Source organism: Chaetodon trifascialis, chromosome 5 (genome assembly GCF_039877785.1).
Source record: "Chaetodon trifascialis isolate fChaTrf1 chromosome 5, fChaTrf1.hap1, whole genome shotgun sequence".
NCBI lineage: Eukaryota > Metazoa > Chordata > Actinopteri > Chaetodontiformes > Chaetodontidae > Chaetodon > Chaetodon trifascialis.
This window is the reverse complement of record NC_092060.1, coordinates 13,472,709-13,490,146: the sequence shown is the minus strand read 5'-3', so window position 1 is coordinate 13,490,146 and position 17,438 is coordinate 13,472,709. Positions and strand designations below refer to the sequence as shown.

At 43.0% G+C, this 17,438-nt stretch overlaps 1 protein-coding gene across 1 annotated transcript; it reads left to right on the top strand.

The window, feature by feature from the left end:
* Positions 1–340: 340 nt before the first annotated feature.
* ergic1 (endoplasmic reticulum-golgi intermediate compartment 1) lies at positions 341–16,979 on the top strand. The gene is made up of 10 exons (XM_070962527.1): positions 341–479; positions 6,029–6,090; positions 9,583–9,655; positions 10,142–10,236; positions 12,489–12,613; positions 13,189–13,293; positions 13,394–13,454; positions 13,712–13,812; positions 14,475–14,597; positions 15,719–16,979. The coding sequence occupies exons 1-10, from the start codon at positions 460–462 to the stop codon at positions 15,824–15,826; spliced, it is 873 nt and encodes a 290-aa protein (XP_070818628.1). The 5' UTR covers positions 341–459; the 3' UTR covers positions 15,827–16,979.
* Positions 16,980–17,438: the final 459 nt, after the last annotated feature.

The window sequence follows — 17,438 nt, the reverse complement described above, 5'->3', positions numbered from 1 at the left end:
ATGAATGTAATAAAATTGAAATTGTCCCACAATAATCATAACTCACTCTTTATTTGTAGAAAAAAGGTAAATTTATGTAAATTAAGTTATTAAATAAATAAAAGACTATTTAAGTTATTGTTAGTCACTAAAACAATCTAAAATTATATGAAAATCAAATTTATTCCTTCGCCTCAATTATTTATTTCGTTTTATTCCACATTTTAGACAATTACGAACGATAAGATTCATATGTCTTCATCTCTTGTGAAGTTAACACAGAACGATGCAACGCTCTCGGCGGAAGAAGAATCGGAGCGGACAGGAAGTAGCTCTCAGCCAATCGGCTTTTGCAAAGCGTCCTAAGCTGACGTCAGCCCGGTACCGATGAACAACCGGTAGCGCCGTGGAGAACTGTATGATTGCCCGTTGTTTGTAGCTCTATCCGTTAATTCCCGCGTGAAACGTGCAAACATCACCATGCCTTTCGATGTCAGGAGGTGAGTACGGGGCTTCCCTTTCACTTTGGGTCGGCGGCGGGGAGCTTACAGTCCGTGAGCTCTGGATGAATTAACGGTTGGCACAGCATCGCCTGCTAATGAGCGAGTCAAAGTTGTACCAGCAGCGGTGCTTCTCGTCGGGCATGAATGGGCCAATTGTTGTGAAGGGTGTACAGTGTTTTTTCAGGAGTCGGCGGAGAGATGCTCAGGTGAGCTCGCCGGAGGTTTTGTCAGGGTTCCCGCCTACGCATGTGCAGATTTCCACGTCCCTCCTTATACACACACTATGTGATGCTCAGGAAGGGTGACACTTTACAGTCAACACAGTTTTGTCACAGCTGTGTTATTACTAAACAAACGTGACAGCCTGGTTCAAATCAACAAATCAAACAAAGGTTTATAGTTCTCCCAATGTACCAATGGGTCAAAACTGTCCGAATCATTAGCTACCAATACACAGTGAACAGCAGGTCATGAAATGCTGACTGCAGGCACTGCAGACACATTCAACTAATCTATTGTTTGATACTTGAGCAACAGCCACAGAGCCAATAGTCGCACCTCCAGGGCTGTTGAAACTGTCAATAGAGCACACCCTAATCAAAGCAAAGGACAGGATGTGTGCGGGAACTGACAGGTATACTGTCAAACTCTTAAGGCTGCAACCACACACTTAATCCTTACGTTTGAGGGGAAAGTATTAACTTTGTCTAAACTGAAACAGTCGAAAGTAGCAGAGCTGCAACTGACGTTTGTTGTCACGATCCGTTCGTCTGCAGGTTTCTTCATTGAACCGTTCAGTCTCTTTGTTAAGGGGACGTATTTCAATGTCTTGTTGACTTTAAGCAAGACTCAAAGTTACTCAGTAAACAATGATACCACAAAGGAAGTAGATAGATACATACTTTATTCATCCCCAAGGGAAATTCACAAATTCATGCATATTCCACAAATTTAAAGAAAAAGGCATGCAATAAATAATCCAAAAGCACAGCAAGCAAAGAATTAAAAGTTAGAAGTAAAAATGTCCAACAAGTACAGCAAACTCTCTCATTCGAGAGGCTCACACAAGAGAATATTTGGTTACTTTTCACCAGTTTTGCTTGGAAAAAAATAGTTGCTGATTAGTTTTCTGTCAAATGATTGATTGATTGACTGATTTCTCTCTCTATCAGGTTGATTTTCATTCTTGATAACATAATAATTGATTTATCTCCTGTTCCAAATTCTCCATTGTGAGGATTTGCTGTTTTTCTCAGTTTCATGTAATGGTAAAGTAATATTCTTTTAGTTTTGGACTGGTATTGGTAGATTTGTAGTGAAAATGATGGTCAGCTGCAGCTCTGGAGAACACACACGAGCTGTCTGTCAAACTCATCACGGCCGTCTGTCCTACAGACCACAGCTGTGTTGCAACGAGAGAATGAATTTACCGACATACAGGATCTGGTGTAACTCTCGTTTGAGGGCTGTGTGAGAGCAGGTGTGTCATGGGGTTACCAAGTGGTCACGTCCTGTTCAGATGCTTCATCGGTGCCCTGAAACCCACATTTCAACAGCTGGAAATAGCTCGATTGACCAACTAACTTGTTGTTTCGAGGTTCCACCCACTCCAAAAAACTAGGGGGGTTAGTCAGCGGCGTGAGAGTGGAACAGCGTAGATGACCGTAGATTACACCATATGGCGTGTAGCATGTATTCCCAGAATGTTGTGTTGCACTGATACCACATCAGAAACAAGTCTGTTGAATGTTAAAGGATTATTCTTTTAATGATTGTCAACAACACCAACATCTCTCATTGCCCTCTTGTCTGTGGCTCTCAGCTCAAAGCTTATTGGTTCCTACTGAAGACGTACATTTAAATAAAAAAAAAAGGCAGAGATTTATAGCTTCATAGTTAAAGGAGGCTCAATATTAATACACATTTGGTGTTTTAGAGCAGCAGGACCGTGTACATACATTGGATACTTGTTGCAGTGCTTGTTATTTGGATCAGTTAATTGTTGGTTTTGGACTTTTCATGACGTAAGACATTAGAAAAATATCAAATATCATCAGCCTTATCCTTTCTAATGAAGCCATACCACTACCCTGCTCGGCTGTACTCTCTCCATGTGCGTGGGCTTCATCCCATGCTGCCCTCAGTGTTATTTCCTTGTACCATCAAAAGATAAGAGTTTATTGATTTTTTTTTTTTTTTTTCATTGTGTATGTTTTCTTGATACATGAGTCAACACTTGTCATGAGTTATAACAGAACGTGTTGGCTTCCTGTGTTGCTTTTAAATGGTTTTTCGACAGTAATTTGGTTCCCGTGCAGGCCGAGATCAGCCTCTAAGAATAAGGATAACCTCACCTCAGCTCTTCTGAATGAATGAATGAATGGATGAGTGTATCACAGAAAGGCTTTCATCCACATGTTTAATTGACCTCAGATTTTGTCATTTATTGACACACTTATGCTTGGTTAAGGCTGACCTGATGATGTAGTGTGTTTGCTCCTGTGGTGATTACTTCATGGTGACTTCAACATCCTCAGTGTCAGTAAGTGTCATAATGTCTTAATCTTGACAGTGATGGTTGACTGTTTGCAGTTTCATGCTGAACAGAAACCTACATAAAGACGCTTGTAGGCTGTTCTAGTGGCTTGTGATGTGAGATGATCCTATGTGAAAATTTGGATTTGCTCAGTAATACAAGAAAGGGACGAAGTACTGACTCACTATGACTCATATGCGAGAAGTGGTTTATTTAGTGAGGCCCTTCCTTGAAAAGCAGCCCCGTGGTATCAACAGAGAGATGCTGGTACACCGTGTCCTCTCTAATCACAAAACATCCCTTTACAGAAGACTGAGCAGAGGGAAGTGATGGAGGGGGAATGGGCTGACTGTAATTCAGGAAATTGCAGACATCGGCGATAGACAGAGCGGTGAACTCTCAAGAGTTAACGTTAATAATCACGAAGAAGAAGTGCAGAGCAGAGAAAATGAAGTGAAACTGAGTTCTCATCCAGCCTAAAAATAACTACAGTGTATTGAAGGTGTAGCAGAAAAAATGAACTCAACTTTAATGTATCTATGTTTAATTGAACAGGAGTATTTGGGTGTAAGCCTTTTGCTTAAAAAAAATGTTTTCAACTTGTGCAGTATAAATTATGCTTTAGTGTACTTTTCAGAAAAATAATCAGATTTTATTCAGTATGGTCAAAAATTCAGGGAAATTCAGGTGGTCGAGGTGCAACAAGTACACAAACGGCCATAAAAGATATATTAATACAAATATGCAGTATGCTGAAGGGCACTATGTTAAGTATTTGTGAACTAAACTAAAGTCCTACATACTATATACTGTAGTTAAAATGGTACTTCACAATTTTACAATTTTTAAACCTGTCAGGTGTAACTTTCAGTGGCAGCTGTGCTAGTCTGCCCGACTTCAAACTTGTTGAGATACTGGAACGTTTCCAGTCTGCCAGCTGGATCAGAAGATCACCTGCCCTGTAATGCAACACAGTACTGCAGCTCAGTCAGTCTATGTTTTTATCAAATCAGAATAATCAGTCTAACCCCGTGGGATTTGAATACTTAAATAAATATTGTATCAGTATGAAGACACTCATTTTGTCCACCCTCAGCATCAGACCACGTGTCCTGCGTCCAAATATACGTTCAGACTGTCTGCTGTACATGCTATTCACCGTTCATGTGTGGCATCAGATCCTCTCTCACATGAGATTTTGTTTCCTCGTTCATATTCAGATTGAGCAGTGGGAAACCCTGACAGCTAAAAATACATTTTTGTTAATCCTACACCAAGAACTTCTGTAGCTATTTATATCCTGGTCTCATATATAGACTTCGTAGTGTATCTTTAAGAGCATACTTCAGGACAGTACGTAATAAGGAATATGGTATGATTTTAAATGTACAAATCAGTGTGTTAAGATGACTTGTTTGCAGTGATATAATAGAACCGAGACCTATTTATGTGCTATGAAAGCAACAACCACGCATGTTAAAAATCTGTGGGCCTTCCTGCAGTATATCATACAGTACAAATGGGTAAACACGTTGCATCTCCCAAACATGGCAGCGTTTCAAGATCTAAAGTTCAGTTTGACCACAGACATCGTTTGGAGTTGACATAGGAGGAGTTGCCCTAGGTTCCCTAACAATATGGATCGAGTATTTCCTCCACAGGGATCCTTGAGCCGCAGTCAGAAACCAGACTATCAAGGTTTTCAGTATGCATATAGCTGTGCTCCACCTGTGTGGTGGTCTCGGGAGCTCAGTGTGGCTGAGCGGAGAGGATGTGAGGAAAGAGATTCTCCCTCTGCACACTGAGGATTAACATTCAGGAAGTGTGTTACTCTAGAAGTTGTCCTGATCCTGATACTCCACCCTGAGCTCCCCGCCCAGCCCCTCTCTGTGCTGTCTGCCCTATATATCCTGCCAGGCCGGCTATTAACACAGAGTGATCTAATACTAATGGGACATGGGTGCAGGAAGTTAGAGATGGACGCGAATTAGAGCGAGAGAGAGACGGAGGGAAGCCGGCTGAGGTGTTTATGATCCAGGGCTGAAAACAAAGGAGTGAAAGCAGGAGCAAAACAAGAGAAGCAGCAGGGTCGGGGCCGGACAGGAAGCCCTCCCTCCCACTTCCTCCCCCCGCCCTGCATTGCATCAGCTGTGATTATTTCACTGGCAGCTCTCGGTGGAAGAAAATATGAACAGATGTGAGTGCTTTTGGAAGAAGAGCGAGTGTGAGAGGGGAGATGTGAAGAGCCCGTGGGTGGGGTTTGCGCAGGCTGTGATGGAGTTTGGGGTCGAAAATGTTTCACTGCCCAAAAAGGAAATGCCTAAGAACTTATGAGCCTAAATAGTTTTGGTGTTGAGCAGAAGTACCCCCCCCCCCCCCCCCCCCCCCGCTCCTCAAATAGGCAATAACAGTGTTTCACAAGAGGAGGGTTGATTTAATCAGGTGGTGAGGATCCTCCTCAGCTTTTTATTCACCGATTTACGCACAAACCCTTCAGAGAATGTTCATATGAAGATTTAGATGAGAATAAACCGTATAATTTGGAGCTGTGTTTATATCCCAGCATGCTTCTTTTCATTGTTGTGTGTGTGTGTGTTCATGCTGGCTTTGTGTTTTTTTGTGTCTATGCTGAGTGTCAGAGACCTTTGTTGGGGTCAGGTCAGAATTACATAGCACACATTGAAAGGAAGAGGTGTAACCCTGTAAAAAGTGTGTGTGTGTGTGTGTGTGTGTGTGTGTGTGTGTGTGTGTGTGTGTGTGTGTGTGTGTGTGTGTGTGTGTGTGTGTGTGTGTGTGTGTGTGTGTGTGTCTTTCTGTCTGGACCTGTTGTGTGTAATGGCGATGGTCCAAAGCTAACATTCCACCGCTCTTCTGTAATATCGCACAGCCTTCTGGGTACAGAATGTGCTTCTTTTCTCTGCACGTAGTGTTTACATTTTCTCTTTTTTTTCCTCACTCCACTTTCCCTGTTTTTTTTTTTTATATTTTGTTTTCTTTTTCTTCTCCTCAGATTCGATATCTACAGGAAAGTGCCAAAAGATCTCACCCAGCCCACATACACAGGAGCTTTCAGTGAGTAGTCTTCACACACACAGCAGGCCACAGCTATGAGCTTCTATTTTTGGCTGGTTTTTATTTGGATATTTTGTTCAGTTGAGTTTTAGTTGCCCAGTTTTCCACATATTTATGTGGCATCCCTGAACGTTGCTCCTATAATGAATGTTTACCATTAGATAAAATTAAGTTCGGTGCAAATATGGTGCAATAAACTTCTATCTCCCATTCAGTCACAAACTTAAAATACACTTTCTTAAGGTTTTCTCGCTGAAAGTTAGCTGAAAAGATCGATGCCATGTCTGCCAGTAGACAGTTAGCTTAGCTTAGCACAAGTACTGAAAACAGGGGGAAATAACTAGGCTGGTTCTGTCCTCTATAACTCACCAGTTAATGCCAAAGCACAGAGCAGAAATGAAAAGTGGATGTTTTATTTACATTTTTACACATTGTTTTGTGTATGGATGAAACAAACAAGAGGTAATGTGTTAATTAGCGAACTTTAGAGTCAAGCTAGCTGTTTCCAATCTTTGTGCTAAGATCCGCTAGCTGGCTATCAGCTCTACCTTCATTTCAAAACCACAACTAGACATTTTTAATTAAACAAACAAGATATAATGTGTTAATTAGTGAGCTTTAGAAGAAGCTGTATATTTTATTATATTTGGACTCACCAGGCTAACTGTTTCCAGTCTTTATGCTCAGCTAAGCTAATCGCCTGCTAACTGTTAGCATATGGTCATGACAGTCCTGTCAATCTTTTTATCAAACTCATTTAGCTGTAAAGGGTCATGCTGTCTCTATTTTCTGCTCTTGAATGGCAATAAACAGTAACTCTGTGATCCCAGCAGCACTTATGGGGTTGATTAGCATATGGAGGTTTACATGCGGGTGTTTCATTAGAAGGTAAATGGAAAGGGAGGTATCGAGGTTAGGGAGGTATCGAGGAGCAGAAGGATGATTTGACAGCTGTGTTTCAAGTACCTGCCTGTCCCAGCACAGAGGTACGTCCTGATAGAGTCATTCAGCATGGGGCAGTACCTGTTTTAGCGCAACTAGTATGGTAAGAATGCTAATGATCATGTTCTTTCATAGCCACAGGCACCTGACAAGTCATTTGAATGTTTTTCCTGTCAGGTCATGCGTTTTTCCCTCTTGTCATCAATAAGTCATTGTGTAATCAGGGATTGTATTGATTATTCACCACTTCATGGACCTGAAAGACCTGATGACACATTTTTGGCTCCTCAGTCATTTTCTAGTGTTGGTTGTTATTCATTGGTCAGCTGATGACACAGGATGCAGGGTAGAGCAAACCAAACGGATGACAGAGTAGGTAGGCGGTGCTGCCAATGAATACTGAGCACCACCTTCCTGGCTGACAGGGAAGAGAATGAATTTGCTAAAGATATACGCACGGTTTCCACCCATGAGGAAGTGGATGGAAGCTCTTCCTGTACACAATCAACACCCTTCCTGTCTCCATCCACTGTCTAGGGGTGAGGTCGTTGGGTGGTTTTGCTTATTAGACGACTGTTATTGCTTCACCCACGGCAGGTCAACTCACAGTTTGGCTTGTGTGGTTCAGAGGTTCAGAAACAGACCCCCCCCTTCACAAAAGGCCAAGTATTTGACCCTGCCTGCTTTTGTTATTCTGTTTTAGGGCCACATTCCTTTGACTTGCTTTTTAATGGTATTTACTGTGAGTGCTCCCTCTGTTTTAGCCCCAAAACTGTTCTACCTTTGGTCATAACATATCAATCTGCTGTTTGACTGACTTTCTGTGGTAGTATTTGTTTGTCCTGGCTGTGCTGATAGCAGATCCTCATTTGTCTGTGCCGTACATGGAAAATGAGGCTAAGGCAGTACGAGAATAAACAGCACATCTGATTACGAGGGCCAGTTTCGGATGTCACTGACTGATTCATGGTGTTATTGTATCTGATTCTTTGTGTCACAGCTGTGAGAAAAAAGCTTCCTCACTGTTAGAATGAAGCAACTTTTGAGCCCATTTCATCCCTTGTGTGGGCACGGATGAGCTGGAGTTTGAATAAAAAACCACTCATGTGGAGTCTTTGTAAATCACTGGGCTCGTCAGTATTTCCATTGCGGAGCTGCTGAAGTTTAAATCAGTGTCAGCCCATTACTCTGATCTTTAATAATCCCTTTCCAGTATTGTGCCCTTTGAAGCCTGGGATGAATTACCGTACGAGTGTGATGAACCTGAATTGGTGACCTGTGTGTCATAGCGACACTCCCCATTGTTTGTTGGTTAAACATTACCTTATGTAAAACCTCCACCAACCGCAGCTTTGGCCGTGATACTCTGCCAACCACAAGGTCATGTGACTGTGTGATCTAGGAGACAGTTGCCACGTAAACACACCTCACCTGCTGAGTGAGAGCTTTCTGACTGAGGCTGTCGCCATACCAGATAGACCACAGTTGCGCAGACACAGATCAGTTCCTTCCATATTTATCCGAGTAAATACCTGACAGCGTTTTGTATGACCCGCCGGCTGATTGGTTTGACACATGAAATGAAACAGACAAGCCTGTATGCTTCTACTGATTTGAGCTTTTAGTTGAGTCCTTAAAGCTTCTTTATACAACCCTGATTCCAAAGAAGAGGGGACAGTGAAAAACATAAATCCATGCCAATAACATATACTCAATTGAAAACAGTACAAAGACAATATATTTAATGTTTTACCTCATCGACTTCATTGATTTTTTGTAAATATAAGCTTTTACTGAATTTTCTGCCAGCAACACATTTCAAACAAGTTGGGCCAGGAGCAACAAAGACTGAGAAAGATGTGGAATGTTCCACAAACACCTGTTTGGAACATTCCACAGGTAAACAGGTTGTTTGGTAACGGGTGATAGCATCATGATTGGGCATGAAGGGGACATCCTGGAAAGGCTCAGTCGTCCACGAGCAAGGATGGGGCGAGGTTCACCACTTTGTGAACACATGAATGTATAAAGGATGTTACCACATGAGCTCATGAACACTGACCACATTCTGTTTTATTTAAGTTCACACAGCGTCTTAAATTTGTTGGATTTGGAGATGTAGGAGCCGTTTTTGGTCTGGGTGATTGTCAGTGGAGGAGTTTGGCTAAAGAAACCTAAAGTGAGCTGTTTGTAAGACTCACATAAAGTGAGCTCACCTCTCTCACAGCCGATATGCTGTAATGGTCGCCTGTTGTGCTGGTATTTAATGTGTAATTAGTGTAGGAGGGTGTTTAAAAACCTGCGTAATGGCAGACTTAACACCATCAGTAAAAGAGCTATTTAGGGAAATCTTTTATGGCGGCTGTGATTTCATTAATGTCAGTATCTTAGGTCAGCTCTTACTAAAGGCTGTAACAGCCCGGCCCATTTGGTTTTCATCATCCCTTGAAATGCTGGTGTAATTTTAGTTTAATATGCCATATGTAAGATCAACAGCGGCTTAAGTTAAAGCTAGGTATTCCTTCTAACTTTCTTCCTCTTTGCCCACAGTTTCCATCCTCTGCTGTGTCTTCATACTCTTCCTGTTCCTGTCTGAGCTGACGGGATTCATAGCCACTGAAATGTAGGTATCACGGCATCAGATCTGAGGATCATCATGCTTGTTATAATATCCTGTAGTCGAAACACTGTAATCTAGAGAGAGATCCTCTGTTGCCACACAGGCAGATGACCTGCCATCTGAAATATACGAGACAGGGACTTAACACATCATCATGCCCCCATTATGATGTATTCTGCTCTGTCCATGTTGTAACCAATGAATGCGTTGCTTTTCTCACAGGAAATTGCCTTTGTGCATGCGTCAGCCTCTTGGCGATGTGTAATAAGGGATGACTTGGGGAGGATGTGAAGGGAAGGAAATTACACTGACAGAGATACACAAATGCTCTTTTCCTCAGCTGTGAAAGTGGTGTGCAAAGGACGTGTGGGGGGAGGAAATAGTCGTATATTTTCTTCTCAAATTGTTTTTCTTTCCCCTCCTTTCTTTTAAAGTTTGGGTTTCAGCTTATATAACCACTTTTTTTTTAATCTTTTCTGTCTGTCGCAGTGTAAATGAACTGTATGTGGATGATCCTGATAAAGACAGTGGTGGGAAGATAGAAGTGAGTTTAAACATCAGTTTGCCAAACTTACACTGTGATTGTGAGTATATACATAATATCCAACTCTCAATTTATTTGCATTACACTTCCTGTTTGTGTGTTTTCTTTATTGCGTTGTTCACGACCTCCTGTGTGCACCTTGTTTCCCTTTGTCATCATTTAACGCTGAGTATTGGCAAAAGATAAACGATGGTCCAGATAAAGAAGCAGGCTCAGAACTAGATAATGGTTTGTTTACCCGGCTGTGTTGTGGCGTGCTCATAGATAACACTAGATTTCAGCTCAGCCGCCAGCGCGCGTCGCCTCCGTTTGATCTCGTGCTGCCACACAGCTGTGATCCCACTTTGACATGAAGTTGCCTCTGCTGGCTCGTCTGCCGCACTTCAGCGTCAGAGAAGTGGGCAGGCCCCGCTGCAGCCTGCCAGCGCGGAGAGCAGTCACCGGCTATTTGCTCCTCATGACGCCCCTCAGAAACTATGCTCAATGACAAACCGCGCACATGCACACACCACATTGGTGAGGTTTGGGCAGCACAGAAAATACACATTCATTGGATTGGAGCGATATCCAAAAATGGCAAAGCTAATAAATGCTTGTGTTAAAAATGAAGCCCAGATTTGTGCGAGAGAGGCTTTGGCATGCGGACGCGCAGCTGCGGGCCATGTGTCAAGACGTGCTCACCCGTGGCATGCCTAAACAAAGGCCGTCTCCTGCCGTTTCCAATTAAAGCTCTTGATGATTGTATGTATGGTGGCTTTGTTTACGTGCAGTTTTGTGCAGAAATGGGGGCCATCTGAAATACCAGCTCAAACACGTCGGTCTCACCGCACTGCAGCTGCATGTAATGAGCAGAAATGTTCCTCCCAGCGAGTTAATATTGTACACCAGTTTATTTTCCAGGCCTCCAAACAGGTTGTCATCCATTACAGGTTTTACTTGGAGGGAGGAATCATTTCATCATGGAAAAGCTGGCATTAGCATCTCTTTTTACTATTTATCTTTTCTGCTGTGGAGTTAAATGGCGTCTCCCTCCGCTGACCTTTACGGGTTGCCAGGTCTTGATTTGTGACTTCATGGAACACCGCGTGTAATAACCTTATAATAAATACGCCTGGGATCCACTTCCAGGTTTAAATGTCTTAAAAAGGAGAAACAAGCAGCTCAGACGCGGTCGCAGTGGCGGGCTTCACTTATATTTGTGCACTGTATTTTGAGATCTGGAGAGGCGGAAGGGGGGCCGGGGGTCGAACTTGTCTTGAATGTCAAAGGTCAGACAGACGGCATGTGGAGGTGTTAGCACAGATCGGGCAGACGTTCCTCTCTGCGCTACCGGCCAGCACGCGGCACAGGCAGGCCCTGAAAATAGGCTACTACCAGTGTGCCAACACACAGCAGCCGGCAGGAGGGGGGTCAGTGAAGCCTAGATGGAAAAACACAGGCTGACAGAGGGCAGGAGAGGTGGTCTGTGTGGACTCAGTGTGTTTACTCTGTGGGTCACACTCTGCAGTGATATTCAGAACTTCTCTCTTTCCTCTTCTCTGCCACTCTTGATAAAAAAAACATGCTTGTCATTTGAATGTGAAAAACAGAACTGCAGCTAATGATTACCCTCATTATCAGTTAATCTGTCAATCATTTCTATGATTAACCGACGAGTCGCTCGGTCTATGGAGTCCAAACAAGCTGGAAAAATGCCCGCGATAAGGCGGTGACGCCTTCAAATGGCTTGTTTTTGTCGGACAGACACCAAAGGATTTTCAATTTATGATGTTTGTTTTGACATTTATTCAGAGTTTTGTGGCTGTGTGAGGACTCATTGAGCAAAACAAAGGTCACAATCTTCCCCCAGCTTTTTGGTTAATCATTTATTAAGAAGGAAACTGAACCATTTCCTCTTCCTGCTTCTCTGATGGGAGGATTTGCTTCTTTTCTCTGTTTTATATAATTCAAAATTTAATGTGTTTGCATTTTTGAGTTCTTAATTGTTGTTATTTCACTGTTTGTAATCACTAAAACTAAGCAATTAATCCAAAAATATTGATGGATTACTTGACAAGGAAACAATTGTTAGTTGCAGTCCTAGTTTAGCATTTTTACTGAAATGATGAATCAAACCATTCCAATTATTGCTGATTCATTTCTAAGTGATGAATCGACTGTCTCATCAATAAAAACAGAAGACGTTTGGAACTAGCAGAGGACACTGTATAATGTTTTGGTTCACATTCTGAATTGAAATAAACCCTCTATGTGTATTTAAATTCTCTCCCGTGTCTCCTCGCTGTTTCTCAGTGGTGGGTCTGGACATCCAGGATGAGATGGGCCGCCACGAGGTCGGTCACATAGACAACTCGATGAAGATTCCCCTCAACCAGGGTGACGGTTGCCGCTTTGAGGGAGAGTTCACCATCAACAAAGTAAGGCCTCATCACACGGCAGAGTGAAGAGGAACAACCTGCACTCACTCTATGAATTACTTGTTTTCTGTGGCTGATCGCCTTCGGAGGAATCCAAAAGTCTGCTTTTTTTTCAGCCAGTAATCACATCATGATGGATCAGATAAGAAGGCTGATATTTTGTGGGGCTATATGTTGTTTATTTGTCTTGGACTCAGAGGGCGAGGCCCTGCCTGAGACTTCCTCCTCCAGTCTGAATTGAGTTATGTCAAATGGAGGAGCTCCGGGGTCGGCTTCAGTTACTTCTGACAGTATAGTCTGAGCCCTGTGAAGCCCTGTTTGTCCTTCCATCATCTTGTGCGTCAGTCTTTCCAGTGCATTTCAAATGATTAACCCAGCAGTTGTACATTTAACACTCTTACATGTGGGATATTTGGAAATACGCGAAACGTCTTCCGGAGGCAAGGACCATTTAGCCTCCAAGCAGCCGTGTGTGTGTTCAGACCTGGTCGTTAGTTAACTAAATGAGCCGCTGATGTTCAGGGGTTCACTGACACAGATGTACGTTCTATGTTTGTGTACGCGTGTGTCTTCAGGTACCAGGAAACTTCCATGTGTCGACGCACAGTGCTACAGCGCAGCCACAGAGCCCTGACATGACCCACATTATTCACAAGCTGGCCTTTGGAGAAAAGCTCCAGGTCGGATCTAAAACACACCCAGACACACAACATGAACGCAGATAATCTCTCCCATTATCGAGGCTGAACACCAACCTCCTTTCTCTCTTTTGTCACGCAGGTACAAAAAGTACAAGGAGCCTTCAATGCCTTAGGAGGAGCCGACAGGCTGTCCTCTAATCGTACGTATACACGCAGCACACGCACTCATGTTGGCCGCGATGTGACGTTTATGTAAACCTGCTTGCTGACATAGAGCGATGTAGTGAAATGAGACACCTCGTGGACGGCTGTCGCGTCCAAACCGAGTGGAAACTTGATTCACACAGCTGACACTGCACCTCAGATGGAAAAGCTCCAGCCTAACAAAACTGCATCCATTTTTGGACACTGAAGCACATTTTTTTTTTTTTATTATTGAAATTTGTTTCTCTTGCAGCTTTGGCCTCACATGACTACATCCTGAAGATTGTTCCAACAGTGTATGAAGACCTATCAGGCAAACAGAGGTTCTCCTACCAGTACACGGTAGCCAACAAGGTGCAGCTATTATCCCTCTTTCCCATCCCTCCTGTGAGATCATCCCTCTGTGTCATATGTTGTTTTTGCACTTGTTCTGGGAGCAGCGTGACCATCCCGACATATGGCCGGCACATGTATCGCCGTGTTGTCCACTCACCTGGAAGTGAAAGCTCACCTCTAGTGACTGGAAACGCTCCCTTGATGTCAACAAACCATAAACACACTTCTTAGAACTGTGCTGACTGACAGCTGGGTTTAGAGTAATAACAGTGCAGGTCAGCTGTGAACCACGGAGGAGGACGAGGGCCCGTGTGAAACACTCCAAAGCATAAATACAGGTCCAGCTGAGGCACACATCAGTACTATTTTTCATGTTAAATCTTTGCATACTATCAAATTTATACTTAAGGTGAATTATGATGTCATCACGTAGCGATAGCTCACAACACAGTGTAGCCTCCTCCCGCTTACATCACCAGTTTCATTCAACCAAGATTAATTTTTAATGAATCATTTTTGACTAATCCCAAATCAATTCTGTCATGACTCATAAACGCCACTGCCGCCGCTAGAGATAAGACTGAAATCACAGATTGCTTTAAAGCCTGTATCAGGCTCGATGAAATCAATTTCTCTCGGCCTGAAACCCACCGAAGTGTGTCTTTTCTTTTCCCTCACAGGAGTACGTTGCTTACAGCCACACAGGCAGGATCATCCCGGCCATCTGGTTCCGATACGACCTCAGTCCAATCACAGTCAAGTACACAGAGAGGAGGCAGCCCCTCTACCGCTTCATCACGACGGTGAGTGAAGTCCCTCTGGGCAAAAACTCTTACTAACTCTTATTCAGGGGCAGCAGAAACAAGCTGTGAACACAACACTGACATTATTATCACCATTTTGAGATGAAGAACTTGTTGGCGAACAGGTACAGAGAAACATTATCATTCATTTGGAATGTGGCGTTTTAGTCCACCTCCAATGTAACTCCAATGTTCAGTCTCTTTTAGCTCTGGTTTGGTCTCTACCAACACCTGTGGGAATATAGAGCTGCTTTTAAACTCACTTCTAAGCAGTTTCTTCTATTAACAATGTCAGCCTTGTGTTTACAGCTTGCTGCTCCCATTTTGCCAAATAAAATCATTTAATTCTTCTGTTTTTTGTAAGTAAGTCAAAATGGACAGACAGTATTTGTCTCACAAAACTATGGGACTATTGCTGTTTTGGGTTTAAATTTTAGCTTTCCTCTTTCTCTTTATCGGTGTCAGACGTGGTCATTTTAATTCTTAATTATACAGTAAATCATAATTTTCCGCTTTATTTACTTTCTTTCTGAGACTTAGATGAGAATGTTGATACCTGTAGAGTAAATACTGAAGCCAGCAGGTGTTTGTCGCAGCTTAGCATAGAGACGGAAACAGCTAGCCTGGCTCTGTCTGAAGATACCTACCAGCACCTCCAAAGCTATTTAAAACGTTCCCTTTTGTTATTTTAGTCTGTTCAAAAAACCCTTTATCCTTCTTGACCTCCACTCCCCACCTGACTTATCAGCTGAGGAATTCTGGCTGAGCCCGAAGCTCCTCGTCAGGGAAGTCTCCTGCTGACTGATGATGCAGTCGGGATGAAATTGGCTGCCTGGCTGATGAGCTACACTGTTATTTGTCTTTTGTGTTGTTTAGGTTCATCATGACTTAAAGCATGGGTCGGATATGACTGTGCTTATAGTGTGACCATGAGTCACGGCTTAAGATTGTGAGTCAAGCTGCAACACGGCTCTTTGCTGGTTTCCAGCACATTCTGAGGTGTCCATGTAATGAAATGTTTTTATTAAATGTGATAAAAAGCAGCTGATATTGAACCATATCCAGCCAGAGGGGGGAAATACCAAAGCTTTGAAGCTGACAGAGTGACTTGTTTTCTGTAGATCTGCGCCATCGTTGGCGGGACGTTCACGGTCGCAGGAATCATCGACTCCTGTATATTCACCGCTTCAGAGGCCTGGAAGAAGATCCAGATAGGAAAAATGTCATGAGGACTGCTCCCCACCCCTCCTCGCATCTTATTTGTAAGTGCGAAGTTGCTAGCCTGTTAGCTAAATCCAGTCCTCGCCCAAACCAGCTTCCTTTCGGAGATTGTACCAACGTGACCAACGAAGCGGTTCCGGCACTCGATCTAACTACCAGGCTACACGGCTGCCTCTCACTCACTCAAGGTCCTCTCGGGCTCCGTCCGCTCTGGTGACGTGTGGACGCTGACTATCACATGTCTGCTTCCTGCGTCTTCAGTGTCAGGAGAGGAGAGGAGGTGGAGGATTTTGTTACTGTGGGGATGAAGTCTTCAGTGCTGTGAGCACTGTGTCATGGTTCAACCAATATGGGTATTTGAAGGCTGCACCTGATTTATTTTTTTAGAATGATGTATATTTGTGCTGATATTCAGATTTTTTTTTTTTTTTTTAATTGACACAAATCAGTCAGAAATTAGGATTTATGGCTGAGTGATTGACAGGAGATTTTCAGGCAGGTGTATCGATCAGCCGGTGCCAAAGGGGGTGATCATTTGAAGGAAGTGTTCTGGATTATAAGCCTGAATCTGAAGACTGAAGCGTTTTGATATTTCACACTGCCCATAAAACTACATTTACATTTTTTCAGCCCATCCATTTGATCTGCAGTATTCAGACTGTGTGCCTTTGGGATCATCATCATTTGTTCGTCCATCTGTTTCAGCGGCTGCAGCTAAAACCAGTATTTTCACAAGTTCTCTCGTGCATGTTACACTCGGGGCATCCGAGTTGATTCACTTTTTACAGATTCTTTTCAGTCCTTTACGTTTTACTCCGTTTATACCAAATATTTCCTCAATGCTGTTGAAGCCCTGAGCGTTTTCCACTCCATGATTTTGGTTTTTCTAAGAGATAAATCGGTTTAGTTTCATTTTTTGTACTCGGTACGTGGCTTTGTTTATTCTTTGTGTTTCGTAAGGAGCTTGTAGACCAAAATGTTTTGCATTCTTTGTCGTTTTCTTTTCTTTTCTGCTGTTGTGTAAAAGACATCTCTGATCAAGTGATAGTCACAAGCCCTCAGAACTGGTCTTTCTACTGTCATCCATTTCCTGTCGCGTCTCAGATACTCTGTAATGCCATGTGTTCCTCAAGTAAAGGCACCATAGAACTCACTGCTGTACGCTCCGTGTCTTCACATTTCTGTAACTTTCATTCACTAACTTTTATTTTGCGTGTAACTCCACAGAATAGGATGAATGTGGATTACATATCTCAAAGGGACTGGCTCACTACACAGAGGTTTGACAAGGAAGGGTTTTATATTTCTGGTCTAAAAAGGTGCAAGAAGCTTGTTTATTATATAATAAATCCTAAAGTAGTCAAGTTATGGAGTCCAGGTTGTATAGAGAAGAAATCATTTTAAAAAAGTGTGAGCTTGAACGCTTTTCACTTCAAACTGACAGTTTACCTGAGTTTATCCAGGTACCCTTATCAGCAATCATTCATAGAGACCGTGCGTGCGTGCATGCGTGCGTGCATGTGTGTGTGTGTGTGTGAGAGAGACTTTGCACCCAGAATGCTGCTCATTTCCATCCGCTGGCAGCCAGAGTCAACACCCTGCAGGTTGTCATTTGTGATG

Bases quoted from the DNA above. Each gene is read 5' to 3' on its own strand.
- ergic1 (XM_070962527.1), top strand. From the start codon at position 460: ATGCCTTTCGATGTCAGGAG. The intron at 12,614-13,188 runs GTAAGGCCTCAT...GTGTGTCTTCAG, and splicing joins GAGAGTTCACCATCAACAAA to GTACCAGGAAACTTCCATGT. The intron at 14,598-15,718 runs GTGAGTGAAGTC...TGTTTTCTGTAG, and splicing joins TCTACCGCTTCATCACGACG to ATCTGCGCCATCGTTGGCGG.